Below are 10,581 nucleotides of genomic sequence, written 5' to 3'. Positions count from 1 at the left end.
TGTTTGATAAGATAAACTCTACACTCACTGTCAATTCGGGAAGAAATGGGATCTTTGTAAACACCATTGTCTTTTTATAGGACAGGATATGGCAGGAATGCAGCCATTTTAAAGACAGTAACTTTCATTTTCATAAAAGTCCTTGTTTTCAGAGACTAAACACGTCACTATCAGACACATCCCCTATGTGGACACACATTGTTTGTCACTGTTAAGATGTCCAGTGCATAGATACTACATTAAACTATTCTGGCTTCTTAGAATTCCCAAAGGGAATTCCTGTGTTTATAAAGTTGTGTCTGGCTCTGTTCTGTTGTCCTTTGATGGGGCCACATCCAGTCGTTAACACCAGTGCTGCAAGGGTGCCATATCACACATAAAATCATGCTTGAGGTGTAGTAGATTTTGGAAAAACACAATGGGCTAGGTTATGAAGGAAATCATAAGCTGTTGGGCTTCGTCCAGGGCCTAAGTACATAGCAATTGGGACTTGACAGAACACCCCTTGGAGATATACTTCACACAATTTGATGTGAGAAAAGTCCAAGTGCAGCGCAAGAAAACAAAACACCAACATTTTGAGTAACCACCCCTCTTGTTATAGAGTTCTTCACCAGTTTACGAGAGAACATGCTTGTGGTAATTCAGCCCACAAAACATCTGTCAGACATTGTGTCCAGTTCCTTGTCTCTACCCTCTGCTACTTTACTTTAGGGATGAGGAGTGAGGAAAAATGTGGTACTAGAAAACCTAGTTTTTTCTCTCTTTGTTTCATTTTACTTGTACACCAAAACTGTTCATATACGCCTTGTCTTGGAGTCATTATTACAATTATAGTAATTGGACTTGATTCCTTTAGAAGGCTAGACCATTGAACACCTTCATATGACCAATCGGCACCCATGCATATTCATCATTTGAGTCATTTGAGAGTGTGATGAAGCACACACTTCTTGTACACCCTGTTCTCAGCTTTATGCTTGCTTTATCCGGAAAACACTGATTGCACCATAGTGCTGTTTTGTCCCTGTATTCTGTTATGCTTCCTTACCACTCAACACATTATGTACCAAATACTACCTTTATTTCCTGTCACAATGACCTTTTCTCCCTTTCTTTCAGAGACACTGATATACCGTCTGTGTACTGGTGCAGTTGAGGCAGCTCACATGGCAACACCAATGAAAGGTGCAGTGGCACCTCTCAGTCACCCTTTCTGTCCGTGTCTTGAACCCACGACCACAACACAGCAGTTCACACCCATCCAAGGCAGGAGAAGAGCTGTTGCAGATCCGACCAGAAGTACCAAGCGTCCCTGTCTTGTCATTATAGGAACAGAAGTTTGGCGACTTCTCAAAGTAAACCAGGTCCCTTGACGATGGGGGTTTATGGGCAGGATTTTCAGGCTCCAGGTGTCGAGGGTCAACGCGGTGTGAGGCGCGGTTGCTGCCCTTGTTGGCATAGACAACTCGCGAAGCACCATCAAAGCGATCTTTAAGGAAGTCACCCACCTCACGAAAGCTGGGCAGGCGCATCCAACAGGTGCGGACAGTGCAAGAGCCAGACATGCCGTGGCACTTACACTCCTGTCGCATCTCTGATGAGACTGTCTGGATAGAGAAAGGAAGAGGAGAATAAGACTGAGCACAAGATAGCATTGAGGAATATCCTTTTGAGGCTGTACTTTAAATTGTACAAAGCTTTGTAGGCCCAGAATGGCAAGTAGGGATGTGCAGAAACTAAGTACACAAAAGTGCAACTGTTCAGACACCATTCAGAAAAAATCTGATAGTCTACGTTCTCACGAGAGTGAGAATATGAAGCTTTATTTAATTTTTATTCTTTTCATCAGAAAGTGCCTCACCATTCTTCCTGCCTCGTTGTTATGGAGGTTGGTCAGGTAGCGCAGATCTCTACCTCTCTCGCTGGAGTCCACAAACTCCCTGCTAAATATGCGGCCAAACTCCACGTTGTCACTGCAGCCCCCCCAGTGCCAGTCTGGTCCCCCAGACCCACGGCGCCGATAGTCGCAGGTGCAGGATTCAATGGCGCCTTCAGAACAGGACCGGGCCACCGCATGCGTCACCCCAGCACTCGTAATGGCAAATACAAATGCCGTTTCTCGGCAACCTGACACAGAAACAGCAAAAATCATTGCTTTTTTTCAACTTCATCTTTACTTCCAAATACCTTTTGAAGCTGAATACATGTGTACTCCACACAATGGCACAATATATTTTCTAAATAACAATAAACTCTTAGCTGCAGGATGTCAAGATAAGCTTTATCAAATGACCTGTCAGGATTGTGTGATATCCTGCCCACAGTTGTCTTTTGGTTGCCTAGTGAGAGACAAAAAGAGAGACTCACCACGATTGACAATTTTACCAAACACTACTGGACTATGGGTGGTCGGGCAGTTCCAGCGGCGGTTGCGGAACTGCCACTTGCACTCCTTTACGGCCGTGTGCAGGCCAGTGGCAATGGCATGCAGGATCCCGGGGTTTTGGCGGATCAGGCGTCGCTGGCGTCGGCTCAGCAGAGCTAGACTAGGGTCCAGGACCAACTGCACGTTCTTGGAGTTGATGAGTAGGTTGGCAGAGGAGGCCACATTCATTATTCCCCTGGCATGGCATAAAACAGTGCAGATTGAGAACCTTAATTTATCACCTGCATACTATGTCTTTGGTTGGATATTGTGTCATGCTTTTCTGAATATGATTTGATAAAGAATAAGATGATGACATTCTAGGTTAAAGACAGAAGAAAACAACCTTAATATTTATGTTTCAACCCAATTTTGTTCTCTTTTGTTGTGTATTTTTTGTGTATTTGGTGTTACATGTCAGACTGAGACAGAGACTCCGTGTGACTGAGGTTGCCCACACTTGATTAGTTAATTATACACTATGTTGACTATGTTTAAAGTCACAGATCATTCGGTTAAACATAATTTGATGATCTTGACATTTACACGACATGAAACTAAACATGGAAAAACAATTACATGACCATTGAAAAAAGGGTTAAAAACAATATATATATACAAAATAAAAGGTCTATATAAAATTTTAACTTTTGTTTATTTTTTATATAATAGATAGGCCATCTACAGATATTGGCAAGTTATTACATAGTCTATTTTGCCAAATATATCCAATGGGCTCTGGATTTTTCGGCACATTACAAGAAAAAGACCCTGAATACGACCTTGAATGATTTGCTTACAACCATGAAATCCATATATAGTTTAATGTATCCCACATTGAACTGAAAATGCTGTCTCGTGTTCAAGCCACACTGTCAAAATGGCAGCGGGAGAGAGAGTGTGAGAAAGAGAGCACGGTGAGTGATTAAAGAGTGTAGTGAGAGACGTGAAAATGTAATACGCATGGGCTCGAGCAGTTCCCAAATAAAATGGTTATAGCTTAAGCTATTATAAAAAGTAGCCTAGTCTACAGCTTACTCGCCCTTATATCAAATGGGCCGAATTTCATGAAGAGCGTGATATAACGATTTTAACGCTTTATTTGATACGAACGCGGTAGTTAGGACGTGTGGTGTCCAAAGTTCCTCCTAATGGCTTGCGGTCACTGTTTGTTTTTTTTACGCAGAAACTGAGAGAAATTGTTTAGGGCGCCAACAAAAGCACATTATTTTGTCAAGAGAAGTGAATGTTTAAAATCATTTAAAATGTTCTAGATTGTTTAGTCAATTAAGCACTAAACCAATGTGTCATAGCAGCAGGGATCCGTTGAAATGAGCAGGAGCCACGCGGAATGGAATTAATACATCACACATTAACTCAACTCACCACCACCGACCGCTATTGTTGACGGCCCCCGTGCCTGAGAGAGATGACACCAGCAGGATGCATGCGGCTTTCACTCCCAGAATAAGAGCGAGGGCCTGCATTGTCTTCAATAAAAATATGAAAAGCGAAAACGTTTAGACTTCCATTAAGTTGATATTAATTGCTTATTATTTGTCCATAAGCTCTGATCCAATTTCACTGATGAACATACGTACCTTTTCTGAAAAACCTATCTGTCTCTTCCAATTCCACATTGTAGTTATAACAAAATGAACAATAACAACAGTTCTTCTAAAACAATAAATCAAGGCTACAGGTAAATGCATAGATGGAGCGCATGTTTTATGTGTTACCTAATGGTATAATTGATCATCGCAAGGTGTACTCACCACACTATCAGAGAGGACTCGAAAGGTGAAAAGGGAACGAATAGCCCTTATTGACTCAAATGAATCTGGCAAGGAGACAGGTTGCTAAATGACTCTTGTTTCGAGTTGAAGTGTCCAGGCAGGGATGCTGCTCTACCTCCGCGTCAGTCAGTTCTACTCTTCGCTCTTTCTTTCTCTATCTTGCTCTCTCGTTCACAGATGCTCTAGTCAGCGCATTGGGCGCGTGGGACAGTCCAGAGGACTTGATCCCCTCGGTGACTGATAGGCGACACATTCTTCTCTTATTGAGCACTACAAGAGGAATAAAAAAGGGATTTGCTGCTCTCATCTCCCTCAGTTTTTTTCGGCGCCTTTTCAATAGGATTGGAAGGAGGGGTAGTTAATTCTCTTCGTAGGACGCACAATGAATAAAGAAAACAGAAACGGACTGAAAGAGAATAAAGAAAAATAGGGAAAGTCGGGGCAATCCGCAGTGTTGATAACACATTTCAGTGGAATCTCACGCTAATCAAAGAGTTCATAGATTATTTGTGAAAGTACGAAAATTAATTCCTATGTATGTCGGCATATCCCCAGCATTCTCTCCCACATCCCGTCTTGCGGTAGGCTACCTATCCCTTCTCGCAAATACAGTTGTGTGTGTCTAACGATGGTTGCTGTGCGTAATAAAGTTTGATGTTCCTCAGCTACACGAGGCTGGTGTTATACAGTACAGTATCGCCTATGAGTGACTGAGCGATGCAAACTTCACCTTTTACCCGGCTATTGGATTGCTTCCTTTTAATCGCGTCTCCAATCTCAAACAGCTCGCGCACTTTCTTAAAGTGCTGCCGGTTGCCTTCCTCACAATTTTGATAGTCTACATAAACGACTTTCTGTGTATTTCTGAACATCTAGAAAAGTTCAGAGTTCAACGCGGACAGCCAGTTGCCCGGCGTCCAGGAAAACGGATGATTAAGGCTGACGATGTTGGAATCGCTTTTCTCATTCAATCAAGTCACCAGTTTAACATTAATATTGTTCTTCAAGTCAAACGTTTGCGAAATAACGATCTCTAAGATCTTAGGGGACAAATAGGGAATAAAACATCTGGACGACAGACCTCCCCCATAGCTATTTGTGTTCATGAACACACTGTGGCATCTCCAACTCATAGAAAGGGTTGTGTATTTATCTCAATGGTATGTCACTGGCCCCATAGCCTACTGCCCATTGAAATCACTAGCCTATACCCTATGAAATTACAGGGGTGAAATGTATCATGAGTTCGTCACATGCTATTTAGACAGGTCAACAGGGATTTGTGAATTATGGCATTTGATCTCTCTCTCTCCCTCTCGCACGTTCACACACTATGAGGAAGTGCGCTTTTGTAAAGGGGATTTTAACAAGCTCCTATCCTACGTTTATAGCCTATAGGCCTACTCTCCGCTCATGAAGGTGCTCAAACGAGTTTCCTGAAGCAGTCATCCGACACGGAGCAGATTAGAGTGGCAATCCGGATAAAGGGACGCCTTTTATATACAAATCAACTTCAAATCACTTTTTAAGCCACTTAGATATACACGGCGAGGCCGAATGCTAATGCACATTTCATTGCCAAAGCTTAAGGAGAAGGAGATTAAATTGAGAATTGGTGTCATGTGGGCCGCATTTGGAGGGGGTTAACTTAATTTGATAGCCAAACAAAAATATGCAATAAAACAATAGGCCCTATGCCTTGGTTTATTCATGTTTGATTATTCACTAAAGCCCCCCCCCCCCCCCCCCCCAAAAAAAATAGGCCTACAACAATAATTTGTAGTTTATCTGACATCAAATGGCCTGTTAATTGACTTCTCGTCCTATTGCAATTATCTTCCTTCAGTAAAAAAATATTCGATTAAATGTTGGAAGAAGTCTAACATTGTTTACAGAACCAGCTTTTTTGGTCCAATTAGGCAACCAGTGGCGTAAATATGCACCGATGGATGCGCGGAGATCTGTTGACATGTCATTGAAAGATGCCAAATAGACAATGAGGGGGACAATGTGTGGTTTTTGAAATCTTGGTGTTATAATATCAAAATATACGAAATATACTATACAAGCCAAATAAAATCAACGTTAATTTAATATATCTTATAGAATCATATTTGAAAATGCTTATTTTGTCTGTGGGACATTTCAATTTTCTTGAAGCATGAAGCAGCAAATACCGTAGGCCTATCGTATTCGCACAACCAATTTTTCATTAGAATTTGTGAACCAGATCTGTGTGCAAAGTTTTATTTCCTCTACTGTGAAATGAAAGGACCCGGACTGTTCATAGAGTGAAGTTGTTTTAAACACAATTATAAAGAACAGACGCGCTCATTGAGTTGCAGGAAGGGGGGCACCAGATGACTGTGGACCAAGCATTGTTGGAGGGTTAGGAGCGCTTGCCTGCTGCCGCCGCCTTCGCCTGTCTCACAGTTGTACAGTGGAACTAGCAGCGACCCCTCCCCCATCATTCAATTAGCCAAAAACATTTTTTGTGCTTGTCTTGACTTCTAAGGATGTTTTATCAAGGTGAGTCGTTGACACTGAATGAATGAATGAATGAATTAGGACGATAGCAGGAGATATGCTTATTAGCCTAAGTAGGCCTATATCTATGATACATATTTGATTTTGTCAATTTCTTTGGTTATGGCTTCCATGTCCGGATTTAGCCTATACTCTTGATTTGAAGACGAATCAAAAGATGGCGGTTGGCCTATCTGTGAGAACCGGTTATCTGTGAATCAATAGGTGCTGTTGCGAGCGGTCATATCACGGTTTAATCACGGTCAACTATTGATCATTTTTCTTAGCTGAAAACAACCGCCTGCAGAGGCATCTCCCCTCCCTTCTTTTTATCCCCCTCCCCTTCACACTCGCCCAAACTGTTCTGCCCGCTGTCCTCACTCCTCGATCTTTTGGGGGGCGCAACAATATACCTCCTCCTCTCTGCTGTGATTCTTTGGGAATACGACTCATCATACCCGTGTTTTAATGTCACGTCAGGACAGACGGTTAAATGGAGATCTCGCAAAAACTCCGTTGGGACCGAGTCCTGATTTTGGCAGCACTTATGTCACCTGCAATCACGTAAGTTGATTTAATGAGTGGGGTGCGCCGGGATTAATCTATAGGTGACGATTGATTATATCATAATTGGGGAACATGAATTACAAATAATCTATTTCAAAGAAAGTGTGGAAAATTTACATAATTTCAGTAATCTTGTTTTAACAGGGCATGCAATCGTTTGTGGCCCCTTACCCAATACATTGTTATTTTGGTTCTTCTTATCCTGTTCTTGCCTGTTGTGAATCTATAATGGGCATCATACAAAGATCACAGACATAGGCATAAACACAAACAATCAAATACACTGTAACTAGACAAATAATGAAAGCCAGCAACAGAGTGCATGTTTAAAGACATGTAAAACTCTGTCTTCAATTCACCAGCTGTCAAAAGCAGCAGAGATCAATATTTCCACTGCACACTATTTCAACCTTCCTACTTTCACTAATTTTGGAAATTGGGAGTCATCCATGCACTCTACTGGGTATGTTTTTGTTAAGAATTATTTAGGATCCTGGTACTCTCCAGATACAGACCTCAGTCTCCAGTAATATTAATTACACATTACTCTTTGGTGTGTTAACAGGAAAACTACCCAAAACAACCAATTTTTTGTGTTATTTAAATATTTTTCTGTCAGAATTACATAGTCTAATTAATCAATGATTCTTACATTTGAACACAATTTGGTAAATGTTTACATTCACTGCTGTTCCCTCTCAGGACTCGGTTTTGTTAGTTTAGTTCTAATCTTCCTTCCTTCTTTCCTTCCTATCTTCCTTCCCTTTCTTCCTTTTGTTCTCCCCTCCTTTAGGTATCTCTGATGAACATGACTGAATAAAAGAAAGCCTTTATGACCAAAAATGTTTGGACAGTTGCCAAGCTAGTAATATCATATCAATACACCCTCAAATAAGGGGACACAGGAAGGGCGTGTTCTTAACAGTACCAGGACACAGCCCCTTGCTCTAACATCTCCCCTTCTCCCAGGGTGCTGTGCAATGACATACTGGGCCTGAAGGTGGCAGGCGACCCGGTTCTGACCCCTAACTCTGTGTGCCTGCGACTGGCTGGCCTGAGTAAGCGCCAGATGCGCCTGTGTGTGCGCAGCCCGGATGTGACGGCGTCTGCCTTGCAGGGTATCCAGGTGGCAATTCATGAGTGTCAGCATCAGCTGAGAGACCAGCGCTGGAACTGCTCTTCGCTGGAGGGCCAGGGCAAGCTTCCCCACCATAGCGCCATCCTCAATAGGGGTGAGGGGTTTTCTGGGTAGGGTGGGGGCATGGGTAGGATGGGAACATTCTTTTGCGGAGGTCATCAGGATATTTTCCCACCCCTCCATGTCATAACATAAATTATGGCATAAAATAATAATGGTAATGTATGTACTATAGGTCAGACATGATAGATTTTTTATTTTGTGATCTTTCACAGAATAAAATAAGACAATTACAAGGAATGATATTATATAAAAGTTTCCTTGTCATTTTTTCACAGTGGCTAACGAGCCCATCACTTCTGTTCAACTACTTTCTGGCATGTCTCCACAGGTTTTCGTGAGAGCGCTTTCTCCCTGTCCCTGCTGGCTGCAGGGGTGGCTCATTCCGTGGCCTCGGCCTGCAGCTTAGGCAAGCTGAGTGGCTGCGGCTGTGAGGCCAAGCGTCGATTGGATGACGACAAGATCCGCATCAAACTCACACAGCTTCAGATTCAGACCCTTCAAAGGGGAGAAGCCAGCATGGGAGTGGCACAGGCATCTAAATTCAGCGGTCGTCGAGGGGAGCAGCCCACCAGACGACACTCCGGCCACCCCTCTGCCCTCCTCAAACCCCTCTCGGATGAACTCAGCTCACTGCAAGAGACCTGGGAGTGGGGCGGGTGTAGCCACGATGCTCGCTTCGGCGAGCGCTTCTCTAGAGATTGGCTAGACTCTAGGGGGTCTCCACGGGACATTCACGCCCGCATGAGGATACATAACAATCGAGTTGGCAGACAGGTGAGCAGTCAACCAATAGGCTGAATCTTGTGACTTTTTCTGATCAGTGAGATCAGAAACCAATAAAAATAGGTTTAAAACCTTCTTTAAAACTTTCAAAAAAGTTTTCCATTACTAACAGTCCCTTAATAACAGTTTGTTAGGTTTTGACAAAATGTGACTAACATCACCAATGTTGGATAATAAGCTTGTAATAGAATGACAAAGATAACATGAAACATTTGTAAACAACATATAGACGATTCTCATTTGTCTGGTCCCTGTCCTCCGGTTCCTAGTTGGTGGCTGTGAACATGAAGAGAAAGTGTAAGTGCCATGGTACATCAGGCAGCTGCCAGTTCAAGACTTGCTGGTATGTCTCCCCTGAGTTCCGCCTGGTTGGATCCCTCCTCCGGGAAAAGTTCCTGTCCGCAATATTCATCAATTCCCAGAACAAGAACAACGGTGTCTTCAACCCCCGAGCCATGAACAGCAATGAGAACCGGGCCGGTGGGGCGGGGGGGCTCAACAGCGGCGGCCGGCGAAGGAGTGTCTCCCAGGAGCTGGTCTACTTTGAGAAATCACCGGACTTCTGTGAAAGAGAGCCGTCACTGGACTCATTGGGCACGCAGGGGCGTATCTGTAACAAAACCAGCCAGAGCATGGACAGTTGCAGCTCGCTGTGCTGCGGCAGGGGACACAACATTCTGAAGCAGACACGCAGCGAGCGATGCCACTGCCGTTTCCACTGGTGCTGCTATGTGCTCTGCGAGGAGTGCCGAGTCACAGAGTGGGTCAATGTGTGCAAGTAAACCACTCATCCACCCCCCACCCAGAATTCTGTGTTAGGTGGTTCTTGAGCTCAAATCACTGCCTTCCCCCAACCAATCTGACTTGACACATGCACCTTGCTGCATCCATGAGGAGGTAAGGTGCAAGTAGAGTAAGACAGCCAGTATCCTGTTTTAGTCCCTCCAGGACTTTTGAATCCTGACGTCCCAACAATGCACATAAACCCCCCAGCTACCCGTTCCAAGTTTCCCAGAGAATCTGTGTACCCCCCCCCCCCTCCCCGACCTCTTATTTTTTCTTTTTGGTTCTGTCATCTGGAATCTATTTTCTCTTTGTTGCTGTTGTTATTCTCAAAATGCCAAGTCAGAGATTGAAGAGGATATGACTCAAGTATTTTGTCTTCTCTCTCTTTTCTCTATCTCTCTGTCTTTCTGCCTGTTTGGACCCTGCCTTCTTCCCATGCGTAAAATGAAGGAAAATATGAGACTGAGTGTTGGGGTCTGGATGGTGTGATGCTG

General features: G+C 43.5%; 2 protein-coding genes across 2 annotated transcripts; one reads left to right on the top strand and one right to left on the bottom strand.

Moving 5' to 3' along the window:
• Positions 1-832: 832 nt before the first annotated feature.
• wnt1 (wingless-type MMTV integration site family, member 1) lies at positions 833-4,479 on the bottom strand. Its single transcript, XM_062458251.1, has 4 exons — positions 3,815-4,479; positions 2,371-2,624; positions 1,865-2,130; positions 833-1,610 (listed from the first exon to the last, which is right to left on the bottom strand). The coding sequence occupies exons 1-4, from the start codon at positions 3,913-3,915 to the stop codon at positions 1,119-1,121; spliced, it is 1,113 nt and encodes a 370-aa protein (XP_062314235.1). The 5' UTR covers positions 3,916-4,479; the 3' UTR covers positions 833-1,118.
• A 2,679-nt stretch (positions 4,480-7,158) lies between these two features.
• On the top strand, positions 7,159-10,268 carry wnt10b (wingless-type MMTV integration site family, member 10b). Its single transcript, XM_062458250.1, has 4 exons — positions 7,159-7,314; positions 8,287-8,549; positions 8,847-9,292; positions 9,571-10,268. The coding sequence occupies exons 1-4, from the start codon at positions 7,244-7,246 to the stop codon at positions 10,081-10,083; spliced, it is 1,293 nt and encodes a 430-aa protein (XP_062314234.1). The 5' UTR covers positions 7,159-7,243; the 3' UTR covers positions 10,084-10,268.
• The last annotated feature ends 313 nt before the right edge of the window (positions 10,269-10,581 follow it).

The sequence above is a fragment of the Osmerus eperlanus genome, chromosome 4 (genome assembly GCF_963692335.1).
Source record: "Osmerus eperlanus chromosome 4, fOsmEpe2.1, whole genome shotgun sequence".
Classification (NCBI taxonomy): Eukaryota; Metazoa; Chordata; class Actinopteri; order Osmeriformes; family Osmeridae; genus Osmerus; species Osmerus eperlanus.
The sequence above is the reverse complement of the archived record's forward strand: the minus strand, read 5'-3'. Positions and strand labels throughout refer to the sequence as shown.

Excerpts from the sequence above, each read along its gene's own strand:
- wnt1 (XM_062458251.1), bottom strand. The coding sequence starts at position 3,915 with ATGCAGGCCCTCGCTCTTATTCTGGGAGTGAAAGCCGCATGCATCCTG. Across the intron at positions 2,625-3,814 it reads AACAATAGCGGTCGGTGGTG|GGGAATAATGAATGTGGCCT; the intron begins GTGAGTTGAGTT and ends ATGCCATGCCAG. Across the intron at positions 2,131-2,370 it reads TGGTAAAATTGTCAATCGTG|GTTGCCGAGAAACGGCATTT; the intron begins GTGAGTCTCTCT and ends TTTCTGTGTCAG.
- wnt10b (XM_062458250.1), top strand. The coding sequence starts at position 7,244 with ATGGAGATCTCGCAAAAACTCCGTTGGGACCGAGTCCTGATTTTGGCA. Across the intron at positions 8,550-8,846 it reads TAGCGCCATCCTCAATAGGG|GTTTTCGTGAGAGCGCTTTC; the intron begins GTGAGGGGTTTT and ends ATGTCTCCACAG. Across the intron at positions 9,293-9,570 it reads ACAATCGAGTTGGCAGACAG|TTGGTGGCTGTGAACATGAA; the intron begins GTGAGCAGTCAA and ends TCCGGTTCCTAG.